The sequence below is a fragment of the Monodelphis domestica genome, chromosome 2 (genome assembly GCF_027887165.1).
Source record: "Monodelphis domestica isolate mMonDom1 chromosome 2, mMonDom1.pri, whole genome shotgun sequence".
Classification (NCBI taxonomy): domain Eukaryota; kingdom Metazoa; phylum Chordata; class Mammalia; order Didelphimorphia; family Didelphidae; genus Monodelphis; species Monodelphis domestica.
In genome coordinates this window covers 261,430,541-261,449,798 of record NC_077228.1, presented here as the reverse complement: position 1 = coordinate 261,449,798, position 19,258 = coordinate 261,430,541, and the positions used below count along the sequence as shown (strand labels likewise).

Below are 19,258 nucleotides of genomic sequence, written 5' to 3'. Positions count from 1 at the left end.
AGTTGCAAGAAAGAAAGACTGGAACATTATCAAAGCAAGGATAATGAACGTTTATTGTAAGCAGCACACCAGATTTAAAGCTCTTCTTGAGAGACACAATCTATCCTCCCCAGAATGTGAACAGGGGAGTTAACCCGTTCCCAGGATTTCTTGGAACTGTTTATGCAGCCTTGAACTGAGATTTCTGTTTTGGCGTACTCAGGAGGAATGGTATGTCACAAACATCTGGGAAGAGGAACTCCATTCCATGAAGTCATGAAAGGTTTACTGCACACACTCAGTGGAGTCCCTGCTTAGAAGACCTCCAGAGAGATGGCTCTCTAACGCCCGCATTACTCAGTATCAGGCTCTCCTGCTCAACCCCCCCTACAGTGACTTTTTCTAAGACTTAAACTTTGAATCCAGCCACCCTCCTCCCAGAAACAGGAAAGGAGGCAGTGGTGGCCCATGACTGCTTACAAATTTTGGATTCTCTGACCAGTCTGTGCCCCAATTTGACTGATGTTCCCTTGCCTAGGGCTGCTCACACCCTCTTTGTAGATGGTAGCAGCTTCATACAGGATGGGATACATTATGCTGGAGCTGCAGTGGTGGAGACCCTGAGGGTGATCTAGGCACAGTCCCTGGGACATGGGACCTCGGCCCAACGAGCGGAACTGATTGCCTTAACACAGGCTTTATGATGGGGAGCAGTTTTTTGATAGGGGTCTTAGTATAGAGGGGTATCCTCTGTTTGCACCTCAAACATCACTAGGTTCCTCAAGATAGGAAAGTCACCCACCTTTATGATGTATGCTTCTGCCCCCAGACTCAAAGGCACCTCACGACATCATCTAATCCCCTTTGATAATCCCCCTTTTTATGCCCCTTTATACAAGTTATGTAGACCCTATTCCTATAGGATATAAAAATCCTGAACAAATTTTTCTCTTCAAGGAGGCAGACTTTGACCTGCAACTGTCTTCTGGGAGGCATTTTGGTCTTGCACTTTCCTTTTGGTCATTCAACCTAAATAAACTTCTCTATTTTTAAAGATAATCGTCAGAGCCTATCATTCTTGAGGGAGCACCCTTCCTGGCCCAGGCAAATTTCAAGCTCTCCCACATTTGCTCTGGCATTGATGGTGTATCTTTGACAAGGTATAAACTTGTTTTGTCTTCGTTTCCCCCTGTTTATACTATATTGATTATTATTGATTGATGATTCACAGCTAGTTTTTATGCCCAAGATACCCCCTTGGTTTGTCCTTTAAAAGGGATCTAGAAGGGCAGCTAGGTGGCTCAATGGATAAAGAGCTAGGCCTGAAGAAAGGATGTCCTGGATTTAAATATGACCTCAGATATTTCTTAGCTATGTGACCTTGGGCAAGTCACTTTACCCCCATTGCCTAGCCCTTACCATTTGTTTTATTTATTTATTTATCCATTTAATTAATTAATTTATAATCTTTTCCCATGGTTACGATTCATTTTCTTCCCTCCTTTCCTCCTTCCCCCCTTCCATAGCCATCGAGCAATTCCACTGGTTTTACATGTATCACTGTTAAAAACCAATTTCCATATTATTAATACTTGCAGTAGAGTGATCATTTAAAGTCAACATCCCCATTCATATCCCCATCAAACCATTTGTTTTTCTTCTGTGTTTCTACTCCCACAGTTCTTTCTCTGGATGAGGATAGCATTCTTTCTCATAAGTTCTGTAAAGGGGAAAAGAGGTTAATTTTTAAAGGGTTGGATTTTATATTTTAAGAGTGTGGTCACCAGGAATTTAACTAATTCCAAAGAGATTTTGGTTACAATTTCATTACAAAATGTAGAAATAGTGAAACAAGAAATCAGAGAGAGGATAAAGTAAGATATCTAGCCTAAACACTAATTAATTTGCTCCTAGCCCCTGGGCAAGGAGAGTTATTTTCTAGCCAGACCCCCCCTCCTTGTAGCCAAGGCCCTGGGATACAGGAAGCCTCTCTCAAGAGGATAACTTTCTCCTGAGGCTAGTTTCTCCAGACAATCCAGCAGTTAAGAGTCAGCTTTTCACTTACCATGTGTCAGTCCAGTCAGCAGATCCTTCTGCCCCTCTTCACCAGCCTTCACTCAAAAGCATGAAGAATTCTCCTTCTCACAGGAAGTAACAGCTCCTTTTAAAGACGCTTCCTTTGCTTTGTCTTCCCCTCATTTTACATCTACCAATCACAGTTGACACTCTGCTCTAGGACTAACCAGAAGGCAGTCATTCAATTCTTATTCGTCACCCACTATTGCTCTCAAGTGTGAATTGGGGTATTTGCACCTATGGTGATTAAATCTAAAATGGGCAGATCTTCACACTCAGCTTTAAGTAGGGTGTTCTAAAAAATAGGCAGGGATTACAATTTAATCTTTATAATCAGTGGAGAGTTAAGCATTTTCATTGTTATAGTCAGGGGAGTGTTAAATTTAATCTTCACAGTTCCTCTGAATTGCTAGTAGAGAAGTCTATTGCATTTAATTGTGCCACAGTTTATCAGTCTCTGTGTACAATGTTTTCCTGGTTCTGTTTCTTTTGCTCTGCATCAATTCCTGGAAGTCTTTCCAGTTCACATGGAATTCCTACAGTTCATTATTCCTTTCAGCACAATAATCACATTCAGCACAATTCCATCACCATCAGATACTGCAATTTGTTCAACCATTCCCCAATCAATGGACACCCCCTCCTTTTCCAATTTTTTGCCACTACAAAGAGCATGGCTATAAATATTTTGTGCATGCATTTTTCCCTATTATCTCTTTGGGGTACAAATCCAGCAGTGCTATGGCTGGACCAAAGGGCAGGCAGTCTTTTAAAGCCCTTTGGGCATAGTTCAATTCACAACTCTACCAGCAATGCATTTGTGTCCCATTTTTGTCATATCCCCTCCAACATTTATTACTTTCCTTTGCTGTCATATTGGCCAATCTGCTAGGGGTGAGGTGGTACCTCAGAGTTGTTTTAATTTGCATTTCTCTAATTATGAGAGATTTAGAACACTTTTTCATGTGCTTATTTAGTTTTTATTTCTTTTTTTTTTAACCCTTACCTTCTGTCTTGGAGTCAATACTGTGTATTGGCTCCAAGGCAGAAGAGTGGTAAGGGCTGGGCAATGGAGGTCAAGTGACTTGCCCAGGGTCACACAGCAAAGAAGTGGCTGAGGCCAGATTTGAACCTAGGACCTCCCATCTCTAGGCCTGGCTCTCAATCCACTGAGCTACCCAGCTGCCCCCTTTTCCCTTTCTTAGTTACCTTTTGCTAGTTCTCTTGAGTTCTGTATTTGGACATCAAATTTTCTGTTTAAGTCTGGTCTTTTCTTCAGAAATGCTTGGAAATATTCTATTTTATTAAATGTCCATACTTTCCCTTGCAAGAATATAGTCAATTTTGCTGGGTAGTTGATTCTTGGTTATAGACCCAGTTCCCTTGCTTTCCAGAATATCATATTCCATGACTTCTGGTCCTTTAGTAGCTAGGTCCGATGTAATCCTGACTGTAGTTTTATGATATCTGAATGGTTTCTTTTTAGCAGTTTGTAGTATCTTTTCCTTGGTCCGGAAGTTCTTGAACTTGGCTATAACATTCCTGGGCATTTTCAATTGGGGATTTAATGTAGGAGGTGATCTGTGGATTCTTTCAAATCTCAATTTTACCCTCTTGTTCAAGAATATCTGGGAAGTTTTCTTGGACAATTTCCTGTAGAATGATGTCCAGGTTTTTTCTTTTGTCATGATTTTCCAGTAGTCCAGTAATTCTTAAATTGTCTCTCCTGGACCTATTTTCCAGGTCTGTTGTTTTATCAATGAGGTGTTTCATATTTTCCTCAATTTTTTCATTCTTTTAATTTTGTTTTATAGACTTGCTGCCTTGTTAAGCCATTTGCTTCTAGTTGTTCAATTCTAATTTTTAAAGACTCAATTTCATCCCTGGCTTTTTGATCTTCCTTTTCATTTTGATCCATTTTTCTTTTTAGATCATCTTTCACTTTTTTTTTGCCTCATTTTCAAGCTGGTCAATTCTGGCTTTTCAGATACTATTTTCTTGTTTTAGTTCATGTGCCTCTGTTCCCATATGACCTATTTTGCTTTTTAAGTTCTTTTCCCAATTTTCTTCAGCCTTTCTTACTTATTTTTTGAATTGTGTTTTGAATTCTTTCAAAACCTGAGTCTAATTCACTGGAGTTCCTGAGTTTTTGCTTGCTGTTCCTTGTTCTTCCTCTGTTCCATTTGCTCTTTGTTTATTACCTGGATAGGAGCTGTTGATTGTAATTGTTTTTCTGTTGTTTACTCACATTTTTTCCCCTTTATTCCCCCTACTTATTGGCTGTATTCTTGTTCCTCTATTATTTGTGAGTTTGGGCTTTTCTGCCCTGAAGGGATTTCTTCTCTGCTCTGCTGATTAACTGGATTAGGCTAATGGAGCTGACCTGTTGTATTAATGTGCCCTGAGACCAGATTTTCCCCACCTGCTAGCAGAAGTTGAAGATGAAAATGAATGTGTGGAGGCTGAAGATAGTTACCCTCATCCTCCTCTCTTCCTTCCTGTCAGTCACCTCCCTGCAAGTTACCTAGTCAGAGCCCTGTGCTTCCTGTGGTAGTACCAAAGTACTCTGTCAGGGTTGCAGCCTTCACCCTGGGATCCCGGTCAGCTGGATTCTTATGGGTCTCAGCACAGTAGGTGGGGGAGGAGTTTGGAGATTGAGCTTTTCTGCCCTCTGGAGGCTTCTTATCTGCACTATTGATAGACTGGATTAAGCTAGTTCAGCTGATCTGCAGAGCTGAATGTGCCTTGAGGCCAAAACTTCCAGAGGCAAAGGCCCAAGATGGAGGAGTGGTGGCTGAAGGCTGAGACCAGGCTGCCCTCCTCTCTGCCCCTCTCCTCCAGCTGCCTCCCTGCCAGCTGTGGTCAGAGTCCTGAGCCTCTGATAGCTGTGGTAGCAAGGTACTTCCTCTGGACTGGAGCCCTCGCCCCAAGATCCTACCTACTGCCTGAATCTCAGCACAGTAGGTGGGGGAAGGTTTCTGAGAACTGTCCTTCTTTCTATTCCTTTGTGAGCCTTAAAAATTCTCAGACCCTACTTCATAAGGTTGGATTGTGAACCTCAAAAATTCTCAGACCCTACTTCAGAACACTTGGCTAAGACCATTCCCCACTTTAAACAATGAAGGAACTTAGATCAGGAATGTGAGACCTCTACTTAGATCAGGAATGTGAAGACCTCTACTCCACCCCTACTTAAGCCTGCTTTAGGGGAAGAAACTCCTTGCTGAACAATGAAAGATACTTAAACCCATACTTATAGTAAGACAAAAGTTCTTAAACTGTGCCTATTTTCAGAACTAATACAAAAGGGTGCTAAGTAGCAACTTGTGTATTTACAAGGAGCAAAGAGGTGAGAACTTACTCAGAGGTTTTCTGGTGTGAACTTAATAAAAAATTTAAGCCTTCTTAGGTGTGAACTAAGAATGGTCTGTCCTTTGGAAAACGTCTACTCTGATTGGTAGATGGGAGAACTTAGGGGAGGTGACATAGGAGAAAATTCCCTTTAAAAGGAGAGGAAAAGCTGAGTCTCAGACAGTCAGAAGAATCCCTCTCTGGAGATGGATGGCTGGCTGAACTGGTGTCTCTGAACACTAGAATCCTTGCTTGGACAGATCTTGTGGTGAGTGATTTAAGACTGACTGATCTCTCTCTTAAGACTCAGGTCTAGGCCATGTTGGCTAAGGCCCTTCATACTTATTCCTCTCTTATTCTCTCTCACTTTCTTTAATTCCTCATTTGTATGAATTAAAATCTCTATCAAACCCAGTTGACTTGGGTATATTTCATAATTGGGACTATTTCCCTGGAGACCACCTTATATTTGATTTAAAACAATGTCTTGAAACCATATTTACTGCGGTCACAATTTAAACCATCCACTCTTGTATCTGCCACAGTTCATGTCTTCCACTATTTTAATCATCACACCTTAAACCTGAAAATTCAACCTTCTCTGAGTACCTTTTAAATTGAATACAGCAGGAGGATCCCCTAGCTCTGTCTTATTGTTGTATTTGGTATTCTGTCCCCTTTGAAGTGCTTTATTTTTGATTGGTGTGGAAAGGTTTTCATAAAGGAATCAACATTTGCTACTTCTAAATCCAATCATGACTCCCCTTACCACTTTTCTGCCTTGGAACCAATACTTAGTATTGATTCTAAGTCAGAAGGTAAGGGTTTAAAAAAAAAAATCTCTGGTCTAGACCAAGCAGAAGGATTCTTAACTGAGTAGCGCAATTCCTGGACCATGCCAATTTCCAATTTTAAGTGGAATTCCTAGACCAAAAGAGGGTAGCTCTTTGAATAAGCAGAATGTGATCCAAGAATCAGCAAGGACACATTGAAGAAGCAAATCTAGACCTTTCTCTTCAATGGTAATGCGAATTATGTGGACTATGCAGGTCTGGAAGAGGTAAGCTATAAGAAATAAAAATGGTTTCCATAACCCAATAAATGCAGAAGTCCTAGGGAAGCTTAAAAACCTGAGTTATAAGACCTGCAATAATGATTGTCCCTCCCTTTTTTTTTTTTACTGGTGGGGAGTTTGAATATTAACTAGATAATTCCATAGGCATTCCCCCTCCCTTCCGCAGGGGAGAGAGCATCTACACACTAGGTCCAAGTTCCCCAATTTTTGCCTCCCATCTATTTCTATTTGACTGTGATAAGAACTATACAAAACTAGCCTGTTTCACCTGTATTGTGCAATTAATGCCATCTAGGACTTCAGGCAACTATCCTGTGCCCATCTTCTTTGATTGCCCTTTTGTTTTGTATTTCCCTTCATTTTCTGAAGCTTACTTTTTTTCCCACTTTTTAATTCACTCCTGTCTTGTACTGAATTTTGTGTGGTGGTGCTCCACCTCCCAGCCTCTTCAACTCTCTCCCTAGAAGCAACATCTGTATCATACAGAGTTGTGATTAATGAATGATCTCAGCAAAATGTAGAATATAAGGCTCTCCCTTTCACATGAATTGTGACTATGAGTTCAGGCCTTTTGTGTTCCTTGGGTTTTTTCCCCTAGCAACTAAGTAGCAATAAGGGAGATTTGTGGCCTTTCCCTAAACTGAGTTACTTAGCCCACAGAAATGAGAGGTCTAAACTCTAGTCTTAAAGATATAAACTTTATTCTCAACGACATTCCCGTGGAAAAACTTGTATCATTACAACTATTTTTTCAAATGAGCAAACTGAAGCTCAGAGAGAGAGCTATCAGAGAAGTGTCACATTTCCTATTTTTCCCGGTTATAACTAACTTTAACCACCATTACACTGTCCCTAATATAATTGTTTTTTTAACATTATCGGTTCCAAACAACACACTAATAGAACTTGAGGGGCATATGCACTCAAAAAAATTCAAAACAAACAAACAAAAATATATATGTAGGCTGTCTGTGGCCTGTGGCAGGGATGACTAGGTGGCATAGTGGACAAGCTGATAGACATTATTTCAAACTGTTTGACCTTGGACGATTCACTTAACCTTAGCCCCAATTTCCTGCTATATAAAATGAAGATAAAAACATCTATTTCCTAGGGCAAGATAATATGTAAAAGCCCTTTGCAAAACTTAAAGCGCTATATCCATTCCTGTAAGGAAGTCTCATTACAGCGAATAGTAAGCACCAAAAAGCTTTTAAGGTCCCCACCTAGATCTCCGGTTCTTCTAATAAACCCGCCTCACTTTCCTCCCCACCCCCAAGCTCAGCCAATCATTTTCCTAGTGCAGGGAGGGGGAGAAACGAAGAGAACGAGTTTGCGCGACCAAGGAGGCGTGTGGGAGGTGGAGCACATGGATAGGTTATATTTTGAGTGGCGTCTATATTGTCCAATCAATGAGCGACATGGGCATGGAAGGGGCTCGAGTCCTTAGGGAAAGGAATGGTGGGGAGTAGGAAGACTACGTCCCAGCACGTGATATAGGTGACAACCCGGAAGCGACGCCGCTTTTTGCCAGCTTTCTCCGCACCTACGGCCTGAAATGGTGAGAGACCGAAGGCGCATGCGCATTGTTCTTTACCCTTCTCTTTCTTCTGTCTTCTCCCCCCCTTTCTTTCCCCCCAACCTTAGTGCTGAGCCCCATACCCCCCCCAACCGCCCTTTAAGGAGGTGGCCCTTGCGGGTTGGGCCTAGGGAAAGTGGACGCGGCAGAGGATGGATGGGCCTGCGGTGGTGGTGGTGGGGGGGTTCGAGTGTGGTGGAGTCGGCAAGGGAAGAGAAGGGGCCCGGGTGGGATCTCCAGGATCCTAGGAAGAATAGAGGGAGTGGGGAAGGGGGTGTTTTCTCTGGGATCGATGGGAAGTGTGCGATGGCTTTAAAGGGAGGAGGCCGAGGGAGGAAAAGGCCCTGGACAGGCTTTATAGGGTTTCCCTTCAAAAGAACAGAAACTCCTTGAGGACCGAGCCTGTCCCCTCACTGCCTGGCATAATAACCGCTTAATAAATATATGCTTTTTGATTTGGAGACACGAGGGGTAGGGGGTGAAAATCCCTTAGTTTTTGAGATGGATACCTCACCCTCGTCCCCCCAAAAGGAAGCATTTTGGGGACATAGTCAGTTTGGTTTTGCCTTTTCATATTTTCTAGTACTATACCTTGCAGTCAATCAACAAATATTAAGCAATTCAGGTCTGCTTTTCTCCAACTGTTAGGGATAGAAAAAGGGAGTGGGTTTGCTCAAGAAAATTTTCTTTCTTTTGAGAGGAAAGAGATTACAAAATAAAAGTGGAAGGCCCCAGCACCTGGGGCAATCAGGATGGGCTTCCTGCAGTAGGTAGGACTAGTTGAGTTTTGATTTTTCTCTCTGATTCTCTAAGATTCTCTCATCATATCATCTGCAAAGAGTGATAGTTTAGTTTCCTCATTGCCTACTTTGATCCCTTCAATTTATTTTTCTTCTCTAATTGTTACTGCTAGCATTATTAGTACAATATTAAATAATAGTGGTGATAATAGGCATCCCTGTTTCACTCCCGATCTTATTGGGAAGCCACCTACTTAAGTTTTGAAGGAAGTTGGGGTTCTATTGAGAGAATTGTCAAGAAGTAGTGTTGAGTGCAGGGGCATGAATGAATGCTGGACTTGGGAGTCAAGACCTGATTCAATTCCCACCTTATGATGCTCCCTGTGAAACAGACAACTATTTTGTACTTCAATTTTTTATTTGTAAAATGAGAGGGTTGGACTAGTTTATAACTTCTAAAGTCCCCTGCTCTAAATACATGGCCCTATGATCCCATGAGTACATTCTAGGCATAAGGGCCCTCTTCAGCAAATACTGGGCATACCAGATTGTAATATAGGAGGAACATTGAGGAGGCACGAATAATGTTCAGTAAACCCAGAAAAGTAGACTCAAGCCAGATTATAAAGGACTTTAAGAATTAAGGGAGGAGTTTGCATTTTATTTTGGAAGCCAAAAGAAAGCCACTGGAGCTTCCTGAGCAGAAGAGAGAGAAGGTCAGACTTGTGCCAAAGGACTATCAATTTGGCAACTTAATGGAAGCTATATTAGAGGAAAGGATCTTGGGAGAAGGAGATCAATTAGAAATTAACTTCACATAAGTAAATAACAAATTTTTGTTGTGATTGAATTAGCAAATCTAGAGGGAAGGACTAGGAGTCTTGAGTGTGCAGAACATGAAGAAAGGAAATAAGAAATGGTAAGGAGGACACTTACTTGGGCACTAAGTAAAAAGAGTATTTTGGGCATCACAGTATATTGAAAAGAAAGTCCCACTAAAAATCAGGAGAAATTTCAAATTTACCTCTGACTGTGTTACTGTGGGCAGATCTCTTAATTCTCTTGATCCTGATTCTTTACATTTAAAATAGACATAGTACTTAACATTAGTAATTAACCCCTCAGGGGTGGTTGTGGAAATCAAAGGCGATAATACATGAAAAATGCTTGTCCTATATAAAATGTCAGCTGTTATTATTTGCCCTAGTCTAATATCTTGGCAAGGTGGGGAGAAAGGTAAGGAAATAGTGAACAGCAGCAGCAGGAGGAATGAGTATGAGTTTGCAAGTGACTAGGAAAGAACTTAGGCTACTCTTCCCTCTGATTTTCCTTAATCACTTGTTATGCTCTTCTAGACATCTGCATTGACCCAGGGGCTGGAGCGAATCCCTGACCAGCTGGGCTATCTAGTGCTGAGTGAGGGAGCCGTGCTGGCGGTAAGTTTTGGCAGAAAAGTAGAAATATGACCTGATTTCCTGATAGCTCTTTTCTGATTTATGACTCTTTCATTTATCCCTTCCTTCTTTTCCTAATTTGAAATATGTGCTATGGTTTGATCCATAAATAATGTATAATCTTCATCCTTAAGCTTCTGTGGTTTCAACTGTTATCTCTATGGAGAGAACACCCAGATCTGTACATATGTCTCTTATATTCCAGTCTCCTATCACTAACTTCCTGCTAGAAATATGGATATTCCATAGTGACCTCACACTCAGCAAGTTCAAAACAAAACTCAGTTTTCTTTCCTAAACCCATACCTCTTCCCAACTTCCCTTTTTCTGTTAAGGGTACTATCGTTCTTCCATTTATCCCTGGTTCATGAGACATATACCTTTATACTTATTCTCACCCACTGTGTCCAGTCATTTGCCAAGTCTTGTCAATTCTTTGTCCTATCAAATCTATCCATTTTCTGTACCCCACAGCCACTTTAGTCCAGCCTACAGTTACCCTCTTCTCCTTCTTCCTTTTTCTTATTCTCAGCCCACAGTGGATTCTTTTCCACCATTGCAATAGCCTTCTTATGGGTATCCTTGAATTAAGTCTCTCCTTTCTCCTCTCCATCCCCACATAGCTCCCAAATTGATCCTTCTCACCCTGTTCAAGAAGTTTCACTAACTTCTGTTTTATAGTTAGTTTTGATTTCAGTTTATCTTTCTACATGTTGGTTATGCATTCTTTTCCCTCATAGACATTTCAGCCTTAGTATTCTCCATATACAGAATTCCATTTCCTAACTCCTTATCTTTGCACAGCTGTACTTTATCCCCAAGATATTCTCTCTCCCTGGGAACTCTACCATTTAAGGCTCTGATCAAGGATTACCTCCTTGAAGAAGTCTTTTCTGATTCTTCTATTATTAATGCCTCTCACATCACTTTGTTTTTATCCTTAATGTACTTACTATGAACCCATAACCCTCTAGTTAAATGTGAGGGCTTCAAAAGATGAGAATAGGCTGTCTCAAATTTGATTTTGTATCCCTAGCACATAGTAGGCTCTTAATAAATGCTCATTGATAGTTTGATTCTAACTCTCATAGTTTGATACTTCTCCTGTTTCTTCTCCTTCATGTTTAACTCCTCAGAATCCTTTGTTGGATATTCATACCCTGCCCTCAAATTCTGGGTATCCCCCAAGACCCATCCATTTTTTTTCTATACCCTCTTGCTTAGTTCTGCATTCTCAGTTTCCCTGGATTCAGTTCTTTTTATGCAGGTAACTTCCAAATCTATATATTCAACCCAAATTCCTCTCAAGCTTCAATCCTGAATTACAAAACTGCCTGCCAGATATAGCTACCTGAATAACCCATAAGTATCTCTAATTCCATGTCTCATTTTCTTTACTTTTCCCTCTGCCTAAAACTGCTTTTCCTTTTTCTGTTTAGTATATTATCTTTTCAGTCATATATTCAATCTTAAGTTATTTATTCCCTTACCCCTCAAATTCATAGTTCTAATCATTTGCCAAGTCTTATCTGTTCTCTCATATCCATTCCCTTGGGTTCAGGCAGCTAACACTCTAATTCAGGTCTTCATAACTTCTTCTGGGGCAAAAATGGGTAGTAGTCTTTAATTCTATCTAGGACCAGATCTGTTTTGTATACCAGTCCTATATACATATACTTCTCATAAATGGGATTGGGAAAACAACCCAGACATCTTGGCTACTAGCCAAGTGCCTTACTGAAGCCCAAAGGTTTATGGGCATGGGGGAGGAACAGTAAGTGAACAGTGACTTTGAGGAGATTGGGGATACCAATGTGAGGCAATAAGAAATAACACCATTCACTCATCAATTCTTTTTATGAATTTTGTGGGGTACTCTAGGTACCACACAGAAGCTTCTTCCCAATGATACCTGGAAGAAATGTCCTTATATTTTTTTAATGAAAGACAAAGGATCAGGCCTTGGGATTTCCATTTCCTATTTCTTTCCTGAGCCCCGGGTACCAACCAATAGTTTTGCTCATTATTTGTCTTTGAGAAACCTGGTGTTTGTTTTTTATAATATGGAAATATTTAAAAAATGATTTGTAGATATTTGCTGATGTTTAATGAAAACTGCATCGGTATTTAAGAACAAAGAAATAAAATCTAGTTAAGCTGTATCTACAGATCAGAAGCCTAGCAAAACAGAAATAAGATTAGTCTGGTATGACCTGTTCTTATTCAAGTCACAATATGGTTGCTCTCTTTTCTTTTCAAGACTTCATCCCCCTCCCTATCTTGCCCAAGTTAGAAGTGCAATAGCTACTCATGAGGCACAGCCTTTCTAATGACTGACACAGAACTGCTTTGACCTCTTCCATTCACAAACTGGGCCACTTTGCCCCTTTTTAAGCAGTCTTGTGGCACCTATTTCTCCAAGTCAGGCTTAGTGCTGGCAGTTCAACCAGCTTTAACTCTACTGCTGCTTAAAATCCAAGGGATCTACCAACCTTACCCTTGCCAGTAGCAGGGAACATAAGTATGCAACACCATGTCTAGTAATGCTTTTCTTTTCTAGATATTTACTAACCTCATTATTAATGAAAGCTTTGAGAATTTTGAAAGGAGTAAAAACCAAACTCATTAACTCAGTAGCCTTTTTTGAAAGTCCTTGAACAAAAACTCTATGGTATCTTTCCCATTTCCATAGTTTAATCATATCAATCATATTTTCCAGTGCTTTCAATACCCTGAGACGAACCAGGATGTCCTGCCTCATTAAGAACTTTCATCTCTAGTAGCCTCTGTTGTTATAACCTTTCTAGTCCAAAGATCACATCATTTGGCAGAGAAAACAGAAAAATCAGGAAGTATTTATTAAGCACCTGCATGCCAGGAAGAGGATACAAAGACAGCCCCTTACTCATGAGGAGCTTACATTCTGCCATCTCTATCATTATCCCATCTACTCTGAGCAGTGGTATTATCCACTTGATCCTTAAGGAGTGGTAAAATGGAGAATACTAGATTGGAGTCAGGTTCTGGAGCTACTTAGAAACTGTGATCAAGAGCAAGTCACATATATTTGTTGTCTCAGTTTCCTCATTTATAAAATGGGAATATAATAATAAAACTCTACTATTGGCTTCATAGAACATAGATATCAAATCAGAAAATATCCTTAGGGCTTTACAAAAGTGTGCTACAGGGGCAGCTGGTGGCTTAGTGAATAGAGAGCCAGCCTAGACATGAGAGATCTTGGGTTCAAACGTGATCTCAAGTACTTCCTTGCTATGTGACCTGGGGCAAGTCACTTGATACCATTTGATAGCCCGTTATGCTTTTCTGCCTTGGAACCAAAACTTAATATTGATTAGAAGGTAAGAGTATATAAAAAAAAAAGTACCTCATAAGTGCCACCTATTTTCATCCTCTTCTCTAATATAAAAAACAAAAAAACAAACAAAAAAATCTTTTGAAGTCCTCAGCAGTCTCAGCATCTCCATGCTCATTTTTTCTTTAAAAGGCCATGCCATGTTTTTATATTCATCCTGTTTACCTGTTTGATTAGACTGGTGACTTCCCTGTGTGTTGGTCTCTTCAGACAACTCCCTTTTCATTGGATCTTCAAAATTTCATTCTTAAGAATTTCTCATCCTCTCTTGGACTCACTTTCCCTGTAAAATTTAGTCCCTAGGATCCCTCCCAATTCTTTCTCCTGCTTTAATTAAAGAGGGAATATCAGACTATATCCAGTTTTTATATTCCATATCACAAATTTTAAGATAAAGTTGTAAATTTGTTGTAAATTTGGATTGCCATCATTTCAAATTCAGCAACCATATCCAGAAGAGTAGTCAGGGGGACAGAGTTTGAATCATGGTTATGAGATTTGGTAGTTTTGTAAAGTTGGATAATACTCTCTGATCCTGTTAGCTATAAAATGGGGGTATGTCCTTCCTACTTAACAGGGTTGTTATGAGGAAACCTTTTTTGGTAAATCTTAAAGCACTAAGTTCAATATGGAAAACTTATAAGAGTTACCATCGTATTTGAGAATTAGAAGGAATCTCAGCAGCCATCTAGTTTAACTAAAGGAGTAATCCTCTTTAGAATATAAATGACGGGGGCAGCTGGGTGGCTCAGTGGATTGAGAGCCAGGCCTAGAGATGGGAGGTCCTAGGTTCAAATCTGGCCTCAGACACTTCCCAGCTGTGTGACCCTGGGCAAGTCACTTGACCCCCATTGCCTAGCCCTTACCACTCTTCTGCCTTGGAGCCAATACACAGTATTGACTCCAAGACAGAAGGTAAGGGTTTATATTTAAAAAAAAAAAAAGAATATAAATGACAAGTGATCATTCAGCCTCCCTTGTAAGACTTTCAATAAGGGGAAATCACTAAACTCCCAGGGCAGTCCAGTTCCACTTTTTGGATAGCATTGATTATTTTTCCTAACATCATGCTAATTTTGCTTTTTTGCAGCTTCCACCCATTGCAACCAGTTCTCTAGGATCAAAGAGAACAAGTTAAATGCCTCTTATACATGACAGTCCTTCAAATATTTGAACACAGATACTGTTTCTCCCCTGAATCTTCTGTACTCTAGGCCAGACATGCCTTCAAGCCTCATGTAAAATGTATTAAAAATCCTTCACCTTCTTGGTTGTCCTCCTCTGGACATTCCTGATTGCCAGTATCTTGGGTGTTTAGAACCAAAAAGAGTATTCCAGACCTGACTAGAGTAAAATGCAAACAGGCTGGTTGCTGATTGCTGGAAGCTGTGCCTTTTTTCCCTTTTCTTATACATTATTGAAGATGCCTCCATTATCCTCCTCAGGCAGTGAGCCTCTCAAAACAGATTTTCAAAAGGGGAGAGGTGGAGAGGGATTCCAGCAAAACAAAAAACTATCAACTAAGTTTAAGAGTATATACAGTATTTCACTCTCTATTCCCTCCCCACCCACTTCTGCAAAAAGAGAAGAGAGGTGAATTTTCTTCTTGAAGACCAAGCTTAGTCACTGAGTTTTGTTCCCTTTATGTTGTCACTGAGTATATTATTTTCCTGGTTCTGCTTCATTCTTTTCTTTAGTCATTATTTTATTCTATTTATGTACCACAATTTGTTTAGTCATTCCCCAATCAGTAGGAACCTATTCTCTTTCAATTAATCAACAATCATTTATTATACAAAAAAAAGCAAACAGTCCCTGCCTTCAAGGAGCTTACATTCTATGTTAGGGGATACAACATGTAGATACAAGAAACAGTAGATACAGGATAACTCAGAAGGCACTAGCCACCAGAGAGGCCTGGAAAAGCCTGCTGAAGATGGTGCTCAAACTGAGTCTCAAAGAAGACAAGGATTCTAAGATGTAGAGATGAGAAAGGGGAGAGCATTCCAAGCATGAGAACCAGTGCAGAATCATGATGTTGAGTGCATCCTATGTGAGAAACAGCAAGGGTAGTTGTGCAAGGATAGGAATAATATGGAAGATTGTAAGAGGCCACGTTATATGGAACTTTAAATACCAAACAAAGGAGTTAAAGACACACTGGAATTAACTGAGTTGGAGTGTGACACAGTCAGAACTTTGCTTTAGGTTACTCTTTGGTAGATGTACGGAGAATAGACTGCATTAAGAAAAGGCTTGAGGCAGTGGAGCCCTATTAGGAGACAACTGAAGTAGTACAAATGAGAAGTGATAAGGGCCTGAACTAAGGTGGTGACTGTGAGAGGACAGAAAGGGGGCCTATCTGAGACTATTTCTTCTGTCTCCATAAGATTTGCAGCTGATAAGATATAGCCAATTTTCCTTTTTCTATCACAAACTTGTTAGAGGAAGTGTCAAACTCCCCCTCCCCCCCCCCCCAATTCCTATCATTTCCACCCCCCAGGAACTAGCTTTTTCCTCAGTGAGAATCAGATATGAAGAATTTTCCTTTGTTAGTTTTTCTACCTTTTGAAGGATAAAATTATCATTAAGGCACATCAAGGTTAGTAGCCATTGTTTTTGGCAGAGAGTACCAGGTATCTTACCTGGTAATTGAAGTCTTCTATCACTACTATCATGCCTGTGTGCCAGGCTTGTAATCTGTTTCCTGCTCATCTACTCCCTCTTTCTGCCCATTTTTCTCTAGTATACTTTGATGACAAAACCACTGGTTTCTTCTTCTCTTGGTCTTTACCCAAATGCTTTCTTTTCTCCTGTTTCCATGATTATCTCATGAATATACTGCCTCAATAGACACTACCTACCTCTTTTTATCTGCCCTTATTACTAGTCCCCCCCCCCACTTAAGAAAACAAAATACATTTATTAAGTATGTGACTTATTCAAAGCAGAGTAAGTGCTTAGAAGACAAAAATATAAACATGGTTTCTATCTCCATGGAATTTACAGTAAAATGCCCCTGAGTAAAGAATGCTGATGTTAAAAATTATCATGAAGAATGGGACTTCCTTGATACCCTTCACCCCTTTGGTAAGAGGATATATGAACTCAAAATAAAAAATTAGGCTGGATTTCCTGGGGGAACAAAGAAAATTCTCAACCAAAAGCTATATTCCATGTATGGGTATTATTTTGCCTCCTTGTGTGCCTTTTATTTGCCTAAACTTTGGGCATTTACATATAGATGTTTGGAGCCATAGATTTTATAGTATCTACCTTAGTAGGTATACTTGGGCAGTTCTCTCCCTCCATCTTTTAATATTCTTTAGATTGCATTGCAAGTCACCCAACAACTATATTGTTAAACAAAAATTGAATGTAACTATAAAGCATTGTTATTTTTGATTTGAAGTTTGAAGTAACTGCAGACTATACAAATAAAAATGTCCAGTTGGCAATGAGAGATGAGGCTAGAATTTGGGAGATTAAGCAAGGTTGGAGATGATATTCTTCAACATAGTTATTATTAAAGCCTTAAAATGACTAAAGGGACAGCTAGGTAGCTAAGTGGATTGAGAGTTAAGCCTAGAGGTAGGAGGTCCTGGGTTCAAATCCAATCTCAGATACTTCATAGCTATGTGTCCCTGGGTAAGTCACTTAACCCCCATTGCCTAGCCTTTAGCCCTCTTATGCCTTGGAATCAAAGCATAGTATTGATTGCAAGACAGAAGGTAAGGGTTTGTTTTATTTTTAAGTGAATTTTTAAATATATACCATTTATTATAGAACTTTTCATAGTAACAAAAAACTAGAACCAAAGTGAGTGCTCATTGATTGGGGAATGGACAAATAAATTGTGGTATTGTTTGTGTCATAAAAAACAAAGTATATGAAGATTACAGGGAGACATGGGAAGACTTATTAAACTGATGCAAAATGAAATAAGAACCAGGAAAATAATATCCATAATGACTACTGCAATGTAAATACAAAGAACTGAAAAAAATAAAAACTGAATGTTGTATAAATAGAGTGGTTAAACTTGGTCCTCATGAAAATATGAGAATGCACCTTTTCCCATTTTTAGAGATAGGATGTAGAACCTGGCATAACTGTTAGAACTGATGTTTGTTTTACAGAACTGCTTTTTTATCCTCTTATGAGGGCTGGCTCTTGAAGTTATATCAAAAAGTGTTTTGTTTTGTTTTGTTTTGTTTTTAAAAAGAGCTGAACTGTCCAGTAAATTGAATATATAGAGAAAAAGGCAAAAGACATCTTTTGAATTATACCTGCTTTTAGGGAGTTTGAAAAGAAATTAAAGAACTAAAGGATAACAAAAAGAGTGAGCTAAGTGGCAAACTAGGTCTGTGCAGTGTCTCATAAATTGAGGGACAATAGCAAAATGGAAAGAAAAAGGTGCTCAGGTGTTGGATGGTCAACAAATTCATTAAATGCCTTCTGTAAGTTAGGAATACAAAAGCAAAAAAACAAAACAGTCCCTTACCTTCTACTGGGGGGGGGGAGGGGGGAGACCACAAAAAAAGTCCAGGAAAATGAAAAAAGCCTGTTGGGTTGGACAGTTGGAAGGTTACTAATAACCTCTGCATATAGTTTCAGTAGACTGAAAGGTATAGAAGCCAAATTTCAAGGGGTGTTGGGAGAGAATGAGAGAGGACAAAAGTAAACCATTGGTTGGTTGGAAAAGTGATGATAAAAGAAAGTTATGAGGTGGTCAGTCACCAGAATAGGTAGCAAGTTCAAGCAAAAAAATTTTGGTTTTTTTTTTTCTGTCCCCATAGCTAACCAAAAGGGGAAAAGAACCAATGTGGGTGGGAAGGGATTAGAAATGTTTTGTTCAAGAGATCTTTTTCTTAATTTTTAATCTCAAATCTAACCTTTTTATTATCTAGTCATCTGGTGATTTGGAGAATGATGAACAAGCAGCTGGTGCAATCTCTGAGCTAGTGAGCACAGCCTGTGGATTCCGGTTATACCGTGGCCTTGACATGCCCTTCAAACGCTTGTCTGGTAAGCCCCTGACCCCTGGAACATAAAAGGAGCTCCCACAAATCTCTTTTCCTCAAGAAAATATATTTCCTTTAAGTCTCCTCAGTGCCCCTTCCCCAAGTTTCTGGCCATTCCTATTCTGCTTTTGAACCTTTGAATTATTCGCCTTCAATTTCCTCTATCCTTGGGGTAGGGGATCTCTGGTCTTGATTCTAGCCAACTTATTGTCTGGGATGGGGGGGGCCTTTGTTCCTAGTGGTCTTCGGGGAACACACGTTGTTGGTGACTGTGTCTGGACAGAAGGTGTTTGTGGTGAAAAGACAGAATCACAGCCGCGAACCCATCAATGTCTGAGGCTACAGGGGACTGGAGGGGAAAGTTGAGAGTATCTCTGTAAGCTTACTGCTTTTCTACCTACCCATTTTTTACCACCTCCCCGAGTAGAATCTAGGCATTCTGCCTTGCCCTCATTCCTTCTCTCTCATCTCTGCTCATGGAAGAGAGAGTTGGGTTTCTTTCTCAGTGTTAAAGTGGATCATAGCAGGGACAATCTCCCTCCTTTCCAATAAACATGGTGTCTGACACTAGTGGTTATGTCCTATTTCTTTTTTCTCTCTTAAA

At 40.0% G+C, this 19,258-nt stretch overlaps 1 protein-coding gene across 2 annotated transcripts; it reads left to right on the top strand.

The window, feature by feature from the left end:
* Positions 1-7,815: 7,815 nt before the first annotated feature.
* Positions 7,816-19,224, top strand: LAMTOR4 (late endosomal/lysosomal adaptor, MAPK and MTOR activator 4). 2 transcript variants are annotated; one of them, XM_016430866.2, is made up of 4 exons: positions 7,816-8,042; positions 10,156-10,236; positions 18,541-18,658; positions 18,894-19,224. In XM_016430866.2, the coding sequence occupies exons 1-4, from the start codon at positions 8,040-8,042 to the stop codon at positions 18,989-18,991; spliced, it is 300 nt and encodes a 99-aa protein (XP_016286352.1). In that variant the 5' UTR covers positions 7,816-8,039; the 3' UTR covers positions 18,992-19,224. The 2 variants fall into 2 exon arrangements, with proteins under 2 accessions (XP_016286352.1, XP_007483381.1); XM_007483319.3 differs by lacking the exon at positions 7,816-8,042 and adding an exon at positions 9,292-9,719.
* Positions 19,225-19,258: the final 34 nt, after the last annotated feature.

What these genes read in the sequence shown, in the direction of transcription:
- LAMTOR4 (XM_016430866.2), top strand. An exon ending in GTGAGGGAGCCGTGCTGGCG is followed by an intron (nt 10,237 to 18,540) that starts GTAAGTTTTGGC and finishes TTTATTATCTAG; the next exon opens with TCATCTGGTGATTTGGAGAA. An exon ending in GCCCTTCAAACGCTTGTCTG is followed by an intron (nt 18,659 to 18,893) that starts GTAAGCCCCTGA and finishes CTTTGTTCCTAG; the next exon opens with TGGTCTTCGGGGAACACACG.